General features: G+C 51.0%; 1 protein-coding gene across 3 annotated transcripts in view; it reads right to left on the reverse strand.

The window, feature by feature from the left end:
- GRID2IP (Grid2 interacting protein) overlaps positions 1 to 7,731 on the reverse strand; it is a 32,131-nt gene extending 24,400 nt beyond the window's left edge. Inside the window, exons 1-2 of one of the 3 annotated variants that reach the window (XM_069485936.1) lie at positions 7,301 to 7,731; positions 2,505 to 2,659 (exon numbers count right to left, since the gene is read on the reverse strand). In XM_069485936.1, the coding sequence (XP_069342037.1) occupies positions 2,505 to 2,659; positions 7,301 to 7,696 (551 nt within the window). In that variant the 5' untranslated portion in view covers positions 7,697 to 7,731. Of the gene's footprint in view, positions 1 to 1,426; positions 1,477 to 2,504; positions 2,660 to 7,300 lie in introns of those variants that run through there. The other 2 variants (XM_069485937.1, XM_069485941.1) reach the window with 2 other exon arrangements.
- Between the last annotated feature and the right edge of the window lie 10,193 nt (positions 7,732 to 17,924).

Consider the following 17,924-nt stretch of genomic DNA (forward strand, 5'->3'; position numbering starts at 1 on the left):
AAATTTAATGTTAAATAACCACATGTGGCTAGTGGCTACTGTGCTGCATGGCCCAGCTTTGTGATCTCACTGCCCCTTCTCCCTCTCCCCATGCTTTCTGTTTTGGCCACTGGGACCACCCCTGAGCAAAACCGCACCTCTCTGATCTGGGTGGGTTCTAGCCTTCGTGTGGAGCGCTCTCTCGCTCTCTCTCTCACACACACACACACACACACACACTTCTTCACCTCTCATTCTTCGGCTGCTCAACCTTTCAGTTAAACCTTATCTCTCCTTGATGTGGGGTCCCATGGCCAGAACAGTGGCTCTCTGTGGCCCCCCACCCCATGCTGGCTGGTTCATAGCTGGGCACTATTAGGTACTATGAGCCAGTGTGGCACTGCCCTCACCCTCTGTAGCTAGATGCCTGGCCCTGATGAACTCCCCTTGGGGACTGTCCTTCCACTTCCATAGAACACACCTCCGGATCCCCCAGGTCACTGTCTGAGTCACAGCACTGACACCTGCTGCCTCCTCCCTGGAGCCTGCCCTGATTGCTCCATGCTGAGTTAGCCATGGGCTGCCCCTCAGCCCTGGCTGCCCCTCAATTCCCAGTCACAGACCCAGACACAGCTGTCTGTGACTCCCCCATAATCCCCCAACCAGGAGGTGCTGCATGGGGATCACCATCTCTTAACTAGAGCCCAGCACATGGTGGGGCCACTGGGGACTGGCCAGTCCTGGGGAGGGGATGTTAGGAAATTGGGGGGGAGGCTGGAGAGGTGGAGGGTGGCTGAAGCCTCACTGCCAGGGTAACCCTCTCCCTACAGAGCTCGGCTGGGCGCCGCCCCCTCCTCCGGCAGCCTCCCCAATTTTCCCGTTGCACTTGACACGCGCTGACAATAGAGGCTGCGATTTCATCCTCCCCAGCAGCGCCCGGGGGAACGCTGCGGGGACTGGGCATCCCCAGGTGTCCAGGGTTCCGGCTTCCCAGGTTCTAAATCGAGCTCGCCCAAGGGGGCGCCCCTCCCCCGCCGGTCCTGACCCGCTGCCGCGGCTTCGGGGGCGCCTGGGGACGAACTGCGGCCGGGAAAGGCAGGCGAGGAGGCTGTCCCAGGAGGCAGAAGCAGGAGCAGGCTGGCCGGGAGAGGCGGCAGGAGCAGAAGCGGGCAGCAAAGAGGGGAGATGAGGGGGACCGAGAGGGCCTCCAGCTGAGTCCGGCCGCCGACAGCCTGGAGACAAGCGCGCCAACTTCCCGGGGGACAGCCGGGCCGCCTGCGCCCCCCTAGCCCAGCCCTGGCGGGGAGGGGCCGGGCGGGGGGCTGCCCATCCATCACCTCCCCAGGAAGCCCTCAGAGCCAGCGCATCTCCGGGGCAAATTCAGCTTTAGAAATAACTTTTTTTTCCCCTCCGGATTTTCCAAGCAAGGGGCTCAGCCCTTACTCACCCCAGGCAGCTCATGGTGGCCTCTTTCGGTGGTCTCCTAAGCTCCGCGGCAGAGCCGAGACGCTGCGCCCGGGCTGGGGTGGGGGGGAGGCGGAGGGTGGCCAGCCCAGTCCCTGACATTGGCCAGGCCCAGAGGGAGGGGCAGGCAGCGGGGTGAATGGCAGCGAGGGGAGGGGGCGGGCTGAGCCCGGGAAGGGGGAGGAGAGGATGGGGGAGCAGCCGCAGGCCCCAGAGGCTTGGTGGGGAGGGAAAGCTGGGCAGGATCCGGGTAGGGGAAGCATCCCCTGGGCCCAGAGGGGGCCTGGTTGAAGCTGGGAAGACGGTGAGGACCTCGAAGGATGGAGATGGGGTCGGGAGATTCTGTGTCACTCCAGGTGAGGACTCACCGGGAAATTTTTTTCTAATAAACAAACTTAAAGGTTGAGTCCAAAGCCCAGCAGAAGAGCACAAAGTGCATAGCTACAAGGTTCACGGTCCTGTGACTGCCACTAATTTACTGTGTGGCTTTGCGCCAGCCTCTTAACCTCTCTGAGCTTCAGTTTGTCTCTGTGAAATGGGGTTAATAATAGCTCTGGGGGGATTCAGCGAGGCAGTGTTCGTCTAGGGCATGGTGAGGTCTTTGACACACACTCATCATCAAAAGACATCAGCGGGCAGAGAGCACCCGCTTTGTAGGGTCTGGGGCAAGTGTTGGGGATCCACACAGCACAGTCCTAGGTTTCCTTCCTTGCCCTTGCATTGTGCCATTACTCTGTCTCAAGAAAGAACTGGACATATCTGGTACCCTGTTGGAGATTTTACGATCTGGGGTTTGGGATGAACAGGACAGGTCATGACTTTAGATCAGGAGGTAGGTCCCCTCTGAGGCCTGTCCCAGGCCTCATCACTCCAGCAAAGCCAACAGCTGCTTTCCCAGGGGTGCCCTTCAGCTCAATGGTTCACCCTCATTCTGGGGCTGATGGCATGTTGGGGTCCCAGTTCAAGTGCAGGCCACCATCTCTGACCTGGACTGCTGAGGGAATGGACAGCCCTGAGTGACACCCACCCTGCCTGTCCATCCTGCTCCCACACTGCAGTACCTGAGGTTGTCCAAGAGTGGCCCGCAGGCCTCGCGGGGCAGTGCCAGGGTGAGAGCCCACACCAGGTCATCCACTCGCTGCTCGGCTGCAAACTGCTTCAGTGCTGCAAACACCTGCTCCTTGGCAGTCGGCTGGTCCCCCAAGATTTCATCCACCTGTGAGGAGGGGTCCAGTGAACCCTGGAGAATCACTCCCTTCCTCCCTGCCTCCCTCCCTCCCACAGTTTACCTCCCCAGGACAGCGGACTCTGGAGCACGGACTGAGCACTTCGCCCCTGTCACATCATTTCAAACCTCATAGCTGCCTTACGAGGTGGGCCTGGTTGCATGGTTAGTATCTTCATTTCATGTCTGAGGAAACTGAGGCAGATAGAGGTGATGGGGTCACTGGGCCAAGATAATGGGGTCAGGATTCAAACCCAGAGACAGCCATTCTAATGAATATTGTAAGGATCAAAGGAATTAATACAAAAGCTTAAAACTGTGCCAGGCACTCGATAATTGCTAGTTACTATTATTATAATACTATACTCCCTTCCACGACTGTTTGCTGAGAGATCACACAGAGAACATTCTGGCTCCACAAAAAAGCCCCAGAATGCAAGCCTAGACCTGAATTGTGACACCCTCTGTTCTCCCTCCAAACTTTTGTTTCCTTTGTCTTTGGGTACAAACCAGCTGATACCAGTCAAGGCACATCTATACAGAGGAGTCTGTGTGGCTATTGGAAACGAGTGTGCAAATGGCCACACCCCGTTTCTGGAAGGCAGCTTAAGAGTGTCTAAAGCTGATCCTTTTACCCAATGATCTCACATCTAGGAATTTATCCTAGACGTGTCCTGACAAAGCAAAACAAATGCACAGTGATGTATGAGTGAGGAGGCTCACCTCTGTATTATTTATAACACTGACATGTTGGAAGCAATGTGAATATCTGACAATATGGGCTAACTTGCTTACTGCCTGTTTCCCCACGGCAACGTTAGTTGTATGAGATCAGGCTCCTTGTCTGTCCTGGGCATCACGGGTGCATAATCAAGGACCATTAAATGCATGGTTTACAGTGTCTCTACTGCCTCCTTCCTTGCAGCTTATATAAGTGTTGAAGTCTCTCCCAGGCTATAAATACATACATACATACATGCACACACACACAGAGTTCTCCTTTGATCCCACAAGCTGATCATTCTCTTCCTTTTTGTAGCCTAGAACTGTCTACATTTGCTATTTCCATACCACTGCCCTTAACCGCTATAGTCCACACCCCCACCACCGCCACTTGCAGCTCTCCATGGCTCTGCTCTAGCCAAGAACCCCAGATGGTGATTCCCAGATCTTGATCTTCAGCCCAGAGCTCACTCCTGAACTTCAGAACTGTAGATCCAACTGCTTCCTAGATGGTTCCCCACAAGGAGATTAAGAAAGGCTTTCCAGAGAGGTGACACTAGCGAGAGTAAGGGGCTTCGAGGGTTCCTAGCCAGAGGCCACTTTCTGCACATGTCTGAGTCCTAGCACATACACACCATGAATGTATGTAACTGTCTCCCCACCAAATATGATGGCCAAGGTCTCACTCCTGTTCAGCCCCCAGCACAGGGCCGGGCACACAGTAGGCACTCAGTGAATATTGATGGAATGGAACCAAAGCATGGCATTGCATTGCATTACATTTCTTTCAGGCCCCCAGCTGACTGCTGTCTCCCTCTGGTGAGCAGGGCAGGCTGCAGCCCCAGGCACCCCCCCCCCCCCCCCGCCGCCGCATGCACCCACCATGCTGAGAAAGGTTGATGGTTTGGAAGTCAAAGTCAGCAGCAGCCTCGATTCAAAGGAGTACATGGCTAGCTGCAAAGATATTTTATGTAAGAAAGAGGGAAAAAATAGTTCCTCCCTCCTGGGGCCAGTGCCACAGTGCGGTTTTGGTGTCAGTTATTACCCAGATGTTCTCAACCTACATCTAAGCATGAGGCACCATCACGGGACACTAATGGATTTTCTATTAAATATCAGCTACCTCAAGGAGGAAAAACTGGGGCAGGCAGAGCGCGGTGAGAACTCAAAGGCTGGCTATTGAAAACCGCAGGGGGCTGCACACAGGCCCTGCACCATCCGGATGCAGTCACTCTCAGCTTTTGGGGGTGCTCGGTGAGCCCTAACCAGAATCCACCACTCCACATTCCTCCTTGCCAGAAAATGCACCACAGCTGGCCTGGGCAGCCTGTCAGATTGTACCCTTGGCTGGTTGCCACCCTACCCCTGCTTCCTGGCCAGGTCTACCTATGTCCCCTGCCCTGCTGGGGGCTCTGAGTATGCCCCCTTCCAACTCTGCAGGGATCAGATGGAGTTTGGGACAGGCCTTTGGTTCCATGGCAGGTCATCTGGGATTGTAGCCGACATTACCAGTACTCGCCAATATTTATAGTTCTCTCCCCCTTTCCTGGACACATAGAAGACTACATTTCCCAGCACCCTTAGGGAGCAGCCATGTGACCAGTTCTGGCCAATGAATATTGAGTGAAGGTGCTATAGTAAGAGCAGGTACACAATTTTCCATGCTGTCTTCCTCTTCCATGGGGAACCCTGAAGCCTCACATTGAGAAGGAGGAGTCTGGAATGCTGAGACCTCATGTGGACATTAGCTGCCCTGGAAGTTACCTGAATTCCTAGAGGACTTCGTGTGGGTAAAAAGTAAACTTCTATAGTGCAAAGGCACTAAGATGTTGATTTTGTTTGTTACAGCAGCAGAGCCTATTCTGGGTATAGGAAGAAAGTCATCTCTTTCAAGGAGCTGGACATTGGTGACATAGGGAAGCCAGAGCTGAGTCTTATGTGTATGCGAGTGAACATGTGAGCCTGGCTGCAGAGGCTGGGCTGTTCAGGGTTATGGGGCTGAAAGCCCAGACGAGGGATCCTGCCAGGGTACCTGATGGAGGAAAGGCTCCCGAGGGGGTGAGTTTAGAAGAAATGAGGACTGGAGCAAGTTTGGGTGCTGGAGGAGGCCAGAGAGGGTGGGAATCTCACACCTGGGCAGTGGGCTGGGAGCCATGTCTGCAATAGTCAAACCCCAGCAGGGCTTCCAGGCCCCTGGCCTCCCAAACCTCATGGCCAAGCCCTACCAAGGGCAGGACTGAGCAGTTTCCCTTCTGCAGAGGAAAAGCCTGTGAAGTCAAGTGTTCCAAGCACCAAGCAGATACTGAGTTTCCAGGCTGAGCATGCACATGGGGCCAGGGCCCAGGCAGGCGGTGGAGTATCTGGGCTACAGACTATTTTCTGGTCACACACAGACTCACTTTTTGTTCCTCTCAAGTCTCAGCCAAACAAGGGCCTCAAGACCACATCTAAAAGCCCTGGGGGACAGGCATTTGAGGGTGGGTGGCCTGAAGTAGCTGTACTGAGACCTTGCTGGTGGTCTGAGGTAGACATGACCTGACCGGGCAGCCTCTTCCTCCATAACTGTGTCACAGTCCAGGTTTCCTGGGTGGGCCTGGATTTGTCCAGTAAATAAGAGGTTTCTGCAAATCAGGGGTTGCTTGGGATTCTGGCCTGAGGCCATCCTCCATCTTTCCTTCCCAGCCCTGGGTCTCTGAGCTGTGCCTCTGTCTCTCCTTGTGGCCACCCCTTGCTTCCTGCAGGTGACTCAGGCCTTGGGCTCCTCTGGTGGCTGGAGGCCTTGGCCATTCTACGCTCTTGATTCAGTCTTCAGAGTCACCCTAACTTTCCACCTGCAACCCCCTCAGAGCTGGTTTGTGCCAACGTTTAAAGAAATCCCTTTGGAAGGTTGGAGGACCCAAACTGGGCCCCCCTGTGCAAGGCCGGCCAGGTCCTGGTTTTGTCTGGGCTTGAAACAGGTGTGGATCTTTTGAGAAAGAATACTATTCATGCCTGTAATCCTAGCACTCTGGGAGGCCGAGGCAAGCGGATTGTTTGAGCTCAGGAGTTCAAGACCAGTCTGAACAAGAGCAAGACCCCGTGTCTACTAAAAATTGAGAGAAATTATATGGAGAGCTAAAAGTATATATATAGAAAAATTAGCCAGGCATGGTGGCACATGCCTGTAGTCCCAGCTACAAGGGAGGCTGAGGCAGGAGGATTGCTTGAGCCCAGGAGTTTGAGGTTGCTGTGAGCTAGGCTGACGCCACGGCACTCTAGCCCAGGCAACAAAGCAAGACTCTGTCTCAAAAAAAAAAAAAAAAAGAAAAAAGAAAAGAAAAGAAAAAAGAAAGAGCGAAAGAACACTATTTTAGTAATATGAGGAATAGAAAGAAAGATCCCATAGCTGCACACATGGATGAAGGTCACGGATATAATGTTGGGCAAAAGGAGCCCAGCATTCAAGAGCACATACTGAATAATTCCATTATATTAAGGTCATGAAGGCAAAAATCACCATAGTGATGGAAATCAGAACAGCAGTTATGTCTGGAGCACAGACAGGGAAAGGGGCAGGTGGGAGCCTTCAAGGGATTATTCTATAGTCTACATTCTATTATTATCTATATTCTCTTATTTTACATCTTGATCGGGGGTAGTTCCAGGGTGTATGCGTATGTAAAATGTATTGAGCTGTACAGCTAATGCACTTTACACCTATAGTACCTCAATCAAAAAGAAAAGCAAGTGAATATTACAAAATTAGACGCAGGGTCTTGAAGCTTGAGTGTTATTATATTTCTGGTAAACCTGTAAAAGTTTCCTCAGGGAGCGCGGCGCCCCGCACCCAGACACCCCACCCCGTATGCCCCGCCGCGCCATACTAGCCCCGTCCCTCTGTCCGCCCCCACCCCGCCCCGCGCGCCCTACCTTGCGGCTGAACTCCTGGGCCTTGCGCCTGCGCTCTCGGTGCACGGCGTCGGGGCGCTTGCGGCCAGCCAGGCGCAGCAGCTCGCGACCCAGAGCGAGGCCGCGGCCGGGCCGCTGGGCCCTTACTGCCGGGTTCAGGGCAGCGGGGCCGCCGTCGGGGCCCGGGAGCACGCCGAGGCTGGGCGGCACGCGCGGGCAGCGCCGCGCCAGGCGCACGAGGCGCTCGCGGCTCAGGCCGCCCACCGCCAACCCCTCCACCTCCAGGATCTGGTCCCCGGGTCGCAGCCCCCCGGCGTGCGCGCTGCTCCCTTCGGCCACCTCCAGGACGAAGCAGGGGCCGGAGCCGCCCAGCCGGAAGCCGAAGTCCTCGGGCCAGCCCTGGTTGGTGGCCGGCATGGCGCGGTGGCGGTGCGGCTGGAGCGGGAGACAGACAGCACGGGATTCCGCCGCCTTGTCGGTGGCTGTGCAGCGGCTCAGAGGCCCAGGGCTTGTGCCCTCGAGGCCTCTACTTCTCTGTCTTAGTTCCCCTCCATCTGTCTTTTGCCCCTTCCCCATTCCGCTGTAGGTCTGGGTATGAGTTTTTCCATTTTTCCGTCTCTGAACCACAGGAGGAGAGAGTGGCTGAGAAGACAGAGTGATTTAGAGGGGGCGCGTCAGAAGAGCAGTGGGGGCATCTGAGGGATGCACACCAGGTCTCAGGCCCTGCAGAGGCAGCACGAGGGGTGGGGGTGAGGACTGTGATTAGGGTACGTGGTCTTTAGGGAGGACTGGGACTGCTGCTTCAGTGGCCCAGGGGACACCAAGGCCAGAGTGGGCATCTCTGAAGAGACCCACTCATTTCTATATTGTTGTTAGCTCTGGACTTTATAATTTAAAAACAATATGGTGGGGATGTAAAAGACAAGTGGCCCTTCCTTAAAGTCTTAATTGGAGTGCCTTGGTTTTACATCAATGAGGTTACCCCTTTCTCTATGGGTCTGCTTTACTGTCTGACTTACATGGTACACTTTGCCTTCCATTGTCCCCTCTTTCCTCACTTCCATCCACCTTAATCCTTTTTCTTATCCCTTTTCCCTCTGCCAAAGTCCCCTTTCAGGGTCCTACATCAATCACAAACTTCCAGAAGCCCAGAATATTGGAGCAAGAAGAGGCCCCAGAGACTACTCGTACCCCTGGGGGAAGCTTTATAAACCTCCCCAGACTGAGGAGGTGGAGTGTCTACACCTTGAGACAGAAGAGTCCTAACCCAAGGTTGCCCAGCAGGCCAATGGCAGAGCCAGCCCCCACCCCCACTTCCACCCAAGGCTCTCTATACAGTGCCTCCCTACCCATCTTGGGCAAAGTCCTCAAACCTGTCCAGAGGGTTCCTGCCTGTCTTGAGAATGCCCTTATAGGCTTCCCCTCGCTTGTGTTGTAGGAGATGGGGTAGGTTGACTGCTGGACATGCCCTCCCTCTCTCCCATGCCCCAGGATTCTGGGGAACAAGCAATTATGTACTAGCCCTGGTAGCAGGGGTGGGCATTGGTCAGGCCTGGCCAGTCACTATATCCCAGCCTGTGTGTCCCAAGGAGGGTTCTTTGGAGCCCCCTCAGTTGATATGTTGGCCTTGGAGGGTCTTTCTCTGGGCCCATTAGCTGTAAGGACATTGCAGGTTTAGGGCTGCCAGCAGCCATGTTGCCACCGTGTGGAGGATCAGTTCTTATGATAGCATCACAACTCCTGGATCCAGCTATGCCTGAAGTTCACCCAACTTCCATTTGACAAAAAGACCTCCCAGTGATGTGGGCTCATGGATTCCTCTTTTTTTTAAGGCTGTCTAGAGTTAGGGTTCCATTACTTGCAACTGATAAGATACTGAGTAGTAGAAACTTCTAAGCAAAGAGGAAACAAGAGGAGGTCTTATATGGAAGCACTATCTCCTTTCCTACTGACTTTTGGTGAGAGTTGTAAGACCCTCCTTGGGGAAGGATGGTATGGCTGATTTGGGGTCCCTGGGCTCCTGGCTCTAGGAGGGCTCAGGAGGAAGAGGTGTCTGTACTCCAAAAGAGGCTGATTGTGTGGGCTGGTGAGGTATACTGGGATCATGCCATAGTGGGGAGGTGAGGATGGACTGTTCTGGATGGAACTGTTGTGTGAGTATTTCTGTCTGTCTGTCTGTTTGTTTAGAGTTCCTTATGGGAGTCTGGGGGGAGCCTCTGAAACTGTAGGCAGTACGTGGGGTGAAGGCTTATTGTTCTGGTCACAGTGTCTGCAGGCTTCCTGCCCTTGGCTTAGAGGATCCTCTGAGGGCTGGTTTGCGAAGACCTTGGTCTCTGGTGCCCCTCAGCCCCCTGCAGATGCTTGGAGACCTGTTCAAGGGCATCATCCTAATAGCTCCCTCTCCAGGAACCTCCGCTGCTGGGAGGCCTGGAGAACACTTCCTGGAAGCTGAGGGGCTGGGAGCAGGGAGGAGGCCCATGATGGAATAGGAGGAAATGTCCCGGAGGGACATCCAGTGAGCACCTGCGTCACCTGGCCAGCAGAGGGCACCATGTGAGAACTCACGCTGGGTGGAGGCTGTCACACCCTGATCTGGCAGGATCAGTCCTGAACGCACCCCAGGGGACCTCATCTTCATCTGTGGGGCTGTGGTGCTGGCCACTGGGCATGAATCCTCAGAGACACTTCCTCTGGCGCTTGGTGGCAAAGCACTGAGCCCCTGCGGCCCACTATGCCCAGGCAGGGTGGGGGCATCACCACAGCATGGAGGGACCTGAGGTTAGTCCTTGTCCTGTGAGAGGAGCCGTCAGCTCCTCTACTACCAAAGAGGGGCTGGGTGGGAACTGAATGTGGGGCTTGGCACATGGTCCCCCTCCCCATGCACCTCTGTTCTGACCAGCACACCTGTGCTGTGCGGCACAGCTGCCCGGCAGAGGTCAGAGCAGGCACCTCCTAACACCTCCACACCCACCTTAGGGAACCCACAGGGTCAAAGAGGCTGCCAGCACTCGACCTCCTAGGCCTTTTGAACCACGTCAAGCCCTCCAGTGTGTCCCCAGCCCTACAGATTGACCCAAGCCCTCTCTCCCACCCACCCAGAGTCCCCAGTCTGAGCCACCCTCTCTTCCCCAGAAGCAGGAATCCAGGCTCCTGACAGCAGTGACTGGGGCTATCTCAGGGCACAAGAAAGAGGCATCAAAGGGGCCCCCGTCCCAGATGATTGGGTGCTGTACCCGCCCCAGGTCTGCTCACCTTCCTTGCTGATGACTGCAGTAGCCACAGAGACAGAGCACAGCACTCAGGGAACACCCAGGACACTCGCCTGTTGCTGGGGCCTCTGCTGCTCAGGGCCTTGGCATCAGTTACTGATGCACCCGAGGTGACAGCTGGAGTTTCTAAGGCAAAGTGATCCTCTGAGTAACCTGAGAAGGCCCTGTTACCAGGTAGACCAGCAGGATGGCTGGACGGCTTGGCCAGGACCCAGGCTGGCCGCCCCTGCTGTGATCTTAGGGGACAGTGGTCCTCAGGTGGAAGTGAAGACTGTGTGGGACTGGGCCTGTCCACAGAGCTTGGTCACAGAGGTCACAGAGCTTGGCAGATGGGCCCAGAGGATTCCCCGGGTTGTTCCGGGATGGGTATGTCACTTGGTTCAGTGGGACCAGTGATGGTAGAGGGGCCTGTGAGACCCAGCAGGGCGTGGGCATCCAGTTCCCGCAGAGAACACCCCGACGGGAGTGCCCCAGGCTAGGCTTATTGGCAGGAGAAGTGGAGACTCAGGCCAGAAGAAACAGTTTGGATGGGGGGAAAGGCAATTTCCTATGTAATTGTGGAAATGAGTCAAGTCTGTAAAACTAAAGGCAAAAGGAGTGGCACGTAGCACTGTACTCTAGTCAGGGAAAGTTGTGTCCCTTGGGGGTGCTGCCTAGCAATCTGAAATCACACTATACATGCATTCTGGAATTGAACACTTAAGCAGGTGGTGGGAGCCAGGCTTCTCCCTTTTGGAGTGGGAGGTTACAGGTGAGCAAGAGGGGGAAGCTAGAATAATCCATGTGGTAGTGGATTAGAGTCGTGGACATCAGGATGAACTCATGTTTAGCTTAATATAAGTACAGATGGATCCATGTAGAAATCTCTACAGATATGTGCATGTGCAAGGGCTAGTATATGCTCATGCATTCGCCTGCTCTGTCTGCTGAAAGGGCCTGGGAGCAAAGACACCCCAGGAACAATGAGCACAGACACTGCCCAGATCTTGATTTCTAGTATCATTCCCAGTGACAGGAGCCCAGGCTCCCTGGAGAAACAGCTGATTCCAGGGCCAGGGCAGGTAATATCCAAGATGAGCATGGAGCATGTTCTAATGCTAGAAAGTAAAGAAATGCTAAACACAAACACACACACACACACACACACACACACACGTGCACGCGTGCAGAATAATGGGATTTACCAAAGGGACACAGGAACCAATTGAAAATGCTCCCAATGGCCAAAGCTGAAACAATTTGACAAACAAAATAACAAAGCATTGGATTCTAACCCAAAGTATAAAATAAATACCCACAAATCCATATCATATAAATAGATGATTGATTAAATCAGTAAATGGGAGGAAGAGACAAATCTCCCATGTTTAAGAATTCATGTAGCTAATTCCTCCTTGGGGAGGTGGAGCGTCACTCCCCACGCTTCAGTGTGGGCTGCACAGAGTGACTTCCTTCCAAAGAGGACAGTATGAAGGGGTTGGGAGAAAGGGAAGAGTAACTTCACTGGGGAGAAACCTGACAAACACCACCTCAGTCAGGATCAAGGTTAACAGCAACACTGACAAGTCACATGGGTAGGATGTAGCGTTGACTTGACGCCATGAGAATGGCATTTTGCCTCTTCTCCCCAAAACCCATAACCAGGCTAACTATGAAAAAATGGCAAGGAAACCCAACTGAGGGACATTCTACAAAATACCTGACTCTAAAACTGTCAAGATCTTCAAAAACAAGGAAAGTCTGAGAAACTGTCACAGATTGAAGGAGCCTGAGGAGACATGATATTAGTACCTGAATGTGATATGGTATCCTGCATCCTGGAACAGAGAAAGGGCATTAGGGAAAAACTAAGAAACTGTGAATTGGTTAATAATAATAATCAATTTTGGTTCATTCGTTGTGACACATGTACCATAGCAATGTAACATGACAATAAGGAAAATTGGGTATGGGGTATACGGGGACTTTGTACTATCTTCACAACTTTTCTGTAAATCTAAAACTATTCTAAAATTAAAAGTTTGTTTTTAAATTCTCTTCTCAGGGTGCAGGGGAAGCGGACCAGATAGACTAGAAACTACTCCTAATAGGTCACCATGATTGTAACTGGATGTTTTCCAGAATTCACTTTACCCAAAAATGCTCTCTGATTTACTGTGTGTGTGTGTGTGTGTGTGTGTGTTTGTATGTGTGTGTGCCACAGGTCTGTCTATGTGGGTTCTCTTATATACATTATAAACTCTGCTGGGGAGCTTACAGTATATCCTCACTGGAATAATAACCATGAGTGAACAAGAGTATTCCCAGAGCATGATAGAAAAGTGCTGGTGTTGTAACAGAATACATCTTAGATCACAGCTCTGCATGCTTAACAGGCTGCTTGATTGTGCTGCATGGTAATTAGACATAAACAGCAGCAGTCACGTGGGTGACTTGGCATGCTCTTTTGTCTTCTTGCATGAACAAATGGATGTTTCCCCAGGATGGCAAAAAATGGAGTTACCTGACACTGCTGGTGGGAATGTAAAATGGTACAACCATTATGGAAAACCGTTAGACAGTTTCTTAAAAAGTTAAATATATGGCCCACCTGTCTTTATCTGTTCAGGCTACTATAACAAAAATACCATAGACTGGCTAATTTATAAATAATAGAAATTTATTGCTCACAGTTCTGGAGGCTGAGAAGTTCAGGATCAAGGAGCCAGCAGATTCAGCATCTGATGAGGGCCTGTTGCTCATAGATGGCACCTTCTATGGGTTTTCACTTGGCGGAAGGGACAAACAGGCTTTCTCAAGCCTCCTTTAATAAGGGTACTAATCCCATTTGTGAGGGCAGAGCCCTCGTGACATAATCACCCCCTAAAGGTCCCACCTCTTACCACTATCAGATTGGGGATTAAGTTTCAACATATTAATTTGCGGGTGGACACAAACATTCAGACCACAGCACCGCCCATCCCACTTGTCTACCATAACACAATACTACAGACTAGGTGGCTTAAATGGCAGAAATGTATTTGCTCCCAGCTCTGGAGGTAGGAAGGCCATGGTCAAGGTGCTTGGCCGGTTGGGTTCCTGGTGAGGGCTCTCTTCCTGGTTTGTGGACTGCCACCTTCTCACTGTGTCCTCAATGATCTCTTCTCTGTGTGCCCTCAGAGAAAGAGAGTTGACTGAGGCCGAGCATAGTGGCTCATGCCTATAATCCTAGCACTCTGGGAGGCTGAGGTGGGATGGTCTCTTGAGCTCAGGAGTTTGAGACCAGCCTGAGGAAGAGTGAGATCCCATCTTTACTAAAAATAGAAAAAATTAGCCGGGCATGGTGGCACACACCTGTAGTCCCAGCTACTAGGGAGGCTGAGGCAGGAGGGTCACTTGAGCCCAGGAGTTTGAGGTTGCTGTGACCTAGACTGATGCCATGGCATTCTAGCCGGGACGAAAGAGCAAGACTCTGTCTCAAAAAAAAAAAGAAAGAAAGAAAGAAAGAAAAAAAAAGAGTGAGCTCTCTGGTGTCTCTTCGTATAAGAACACTGATTCTATCAGATCAGGGGCCCACTCTATGCCCTTAGTTAACCCTAATTACTTCCTTAGAGGCCCTATCTCCAAATACAGATGCACTGGCAATTAGGGCTTCATTATATGAATTTTGGGGGGCCACATACATTCAGTTCATAACACCACTCCTAGGTATTTACTCAAGAGAAATGAGAGTATATGTCCACACGGAGACTTGGACATGAATGCTTACGGCAGCACTATTCACAGTAGCCACAAAACGTAAACAATCTAAATATCCATCTACTGCTAAATGGATGAACACATTGTGGTATATCTACACAATGGATGGCTACTCTGCAATAAAAAGAAATGAACTATTGATACATGTAACAACATGGATAAATCTTCAAAATGTTATGCTAAGTAATAGACGCTGTTAACAAAAGGCTCTCTGATTCCATTTATTTCAAATTCTATAGCATGCAAACTTACCTATATTGTCAGAAGGCAGAGTAGTGATTGCTTGGGCAGGGATGGAAGACAGGATAAATTGCAAAGGGACATGAGAAACTTTTGGAGTAAATGAAATGTCTCCTGTTTTGATTGTGGTGGTAATTTTACAGGAACACACATGTCAAAACTCATTGAATTGTGTACTTTACATGTATGCAGGCTATTGCATATAAATTACATCTCAATCAAGTTGACATTTAAAAACTTGACTTCCTTGAGAGGTACATCCCTAGGCCCTGTAACCTAGAGGGGATGGGAAGGTAACCTGCATTGAAGCCAGACCCAGTCTTGTGCCAAGCAATTGTCATACATTTGTTACCTCATTCAATTGTCACAACTTTCCCAGCAAAGCCAGAATTGCTAGTCCCAGTTTAGAGATGAACAAACAGAACTTCAGAGAGATCAAGTGACTCATCCAGGGCGACACAAGCTCATGAGTGGCTGAAGTGGAATTTGACTGTCTCTGGCTCCAAAGCTCATGGTTCTGCCCACCACTCTCTGCTGCTGTGAAATAATAAGAAATATATATGTTGGTCTCTGCCCCCAGTTCCTGACACAAAACTCCTAAGACCTTTGTAATTTCCCGAGTGATAGGAGCATCTGACCTCCAGGGAGGAAAGAGACACTGACGGTTAAGTTCATTACCAACGAGCAATGATGTAATCAATCATGACCACCTAATGGAACCTTCATAAAAACCCAAAAGGACAAAGTTTGGAGAACTTCCAGGTTGGCAAACAAGAATGCATCCACATGCCAGGAGGGTGGCGCACCCCAACTTCATGGGGAGAGAAGTTTCCGACTTTGGAACCCTTCCAAAGCTTGCCTTATGCATTTCTTCATCTGGCTGTTTATTTGCATACTTTAAAATATCCTTTGAAATGCATTGGCAATAGTAAGTAAAGTATTCCCCTGAGTTCTGTGAACCACCACGAACCCAAGGAGGAGGTGGTGGGGACCTATAATTTATAACCAGTTGTACAGGTCACAACCTGGGCTTGCGATTGGTATCTGTGGTGATGCCAGGCTAGTGGGACTGAGCCCTTAACCTGTGGGATCTGACTGTAACTCCAGGTAGATAGTGTCAGAATTAACTTGAACCATAGGACACCCAGCTGGTGTCCACTGGAGAACTGCTTGGTGTGAGAAGAGAATTGCTTCTGACAATATAGGTAACTTTGCATGTTATAGAGTTCCCCTGTCTGGTGTCAGAAGTGTTCTCTGTTGAGTGTGAGAGTAGGAAACACCACTCGGTTTGTCCTGTCTCTTACATCAGCCCTCAGGGGACTCCGAGTCCATTGCTCTTTCTACTGACGACAGAAGAAAGCAGATTGCTGAACTCCCGGCCTAACATTTTTTTCCATGCTCCGTGTTCCACCTTCTCGCCAGAAGGTGAACCAAGGGATGCCAGGCCCAGGGGCCAGCAGGGTTTCCTGGGGGTGTCCACAGGTATGGGAAACCCCCGGAGACCCTTGGGTGGCTGCCGCTGAGAAGGGCTGGCATCATTGATCCCTCTCTTCATTTTATACCCCAAATTCAAACATCAGCAAATCCTATGATCTCTACCCTCTAATTTCAAATTTTTTTTTTTTTTTTTTTTTTTTTTTTTGAGACAGAGTCTCACTCTGTTGCCTGGGATAGAGTGAGTGCCGTGGCGTCAGTCTAGCTCACAGCAACCTCAAACTCCTGGACTTAAGCGATCCTACTGCCTCAGCCTCCCGAGCCTTCCGAGTAGCTGGGACTACAGGCATGCGCCACCATGCCCGGCTAATTTTTTGTATATATATATTTAGTTGTCCGTATAATTTCTTTCTATTTTTAGTAGAGACGGGGTCTCACTCTTGCTCAGGCTGGTCTCAAACTCCTGACCTCAAGCAATCCTCCTGCCTTGGCCTCCCAGAGTGCTAGGATTACAGGCGTGAGCCACAGCGCCTAGCCTCTAATTTCAAATTATAACCAGAACCCACTCACTTCTCTCCACTTCTGCTGCCACCACCCGTCGCTTCCTCAATGGTCTTCCCTTGTCCCCTGCAGTCTATTGTCAACATAGCAGCCAGGAGGAGCTGTTAAAAGAGTCAGATCCTGTCTCTCTGCTCAAAACTCTCCCATTGTGTAAGTCCTCACAGGACCTGTAGGACCCTACCCAATCAGGCTCCTTGCACTTCCTGACCTTCCCCCTGCTACTCAACCCCCTGCCTGCTCACTCCTTGCACGGCCAGGCATGTTCCCTCCTTGCACTAGCCCCTCCACCCAGACCATTTCCCCACATGCCTGCACGCCTCCTCTCTCCCCTCTCACAGCCTCCGTTCAGATGCCTCCTGTTCCGTGAGCCTCCCAGCCCTCCTCTGCTGCCTTCCCTGCTTTCTGTTTCTTCATAGCACTTCTCACCGTCTGACATGCTGCCAAGTGTCCTACTGATTCACCCAGTTTGTTGTCTGTTGCACACATTAGCATGCAAGCTCCAGGAGGGTGAGCACTGCTCTCTGTTTGTTCATTGCTCTATCTGCAGTACCTAGAACAGTGCTTGGTGCTTTGAGGGTGCTCAATGCCTATTTGTTAAATGAATGAACACATGAATAATCCCTACACTGAGATTCCATACCCCCCACAGAAGGAAGTGCATCCCCTCCTCCAGGCTGCCCTAGGTAATCTAAGGTAATCTCCAAGACAGACCCCAGAATGACACATGGTAAGTATTATTTTGTGATTACTATAATCACTAGTATTATGCTCTTTTGACAATTCAATTATGTTCCCCAAAGTTGCAAGTGGTTTTTCAAAATAAACTGTTTGTTTTAGAGTCCAGTAGCTTTAGGTTTGCATTCACCTATCAAAGGACATCTGGGTTGTTTCCGGCTTTTGGCAACTGAGAATAAATCTGCTATAAACATTCCCATACAGACATAAGTTTTCCCACGAGTTGGGTAAATATCTAGGAGAATGATTGCTGGATCATATGGTAAGTCTATGTTTAGCTCTATAAGAAACTGCCAAACTGTCTCCAAAGTGGTGGTACCATTTTGCATTCCCACCAGCTGCTCCACATCTTTGTGGGCAATTGTTATGGTTAGGCTTTTTACTGGACGGGGGGAAGGGGGATTTTAGCCATTCTAACAGGTATGAAATAGTGTCTCGTGGATGCTCATCGATGTTTTCATTTGCCTCTTCCTAACGTCAAATGATGTTGAGCATCTTTTCATAATGCTTATTTGCCATCTGTATATCTTCTTTGGTACAAGATATTCAAATATTTGCCCATTAAAATTTTTTTAATTGATGAGTTTTAAAAATTTATGTGTGTGTGTGTGTGTGTGTGTGTGTGTGTGTGTATTCTGGATACAAGGTCTTTTTTTTTTTTTTTTTTT

Source organism: Eulemur rufifrons, chromosome 14 (assembly GCF_041146395.1).
Source record: "Eulemur rufifrons isolate Redbay chromosome 14, OSU_ERuf_1, whole genome shotgun sequence".
NCBI lineage: Eukaryota > Metazoa > Chordata > Mammalia > Primates > Lemuridae > Eulemur > Eulemur rufifrons.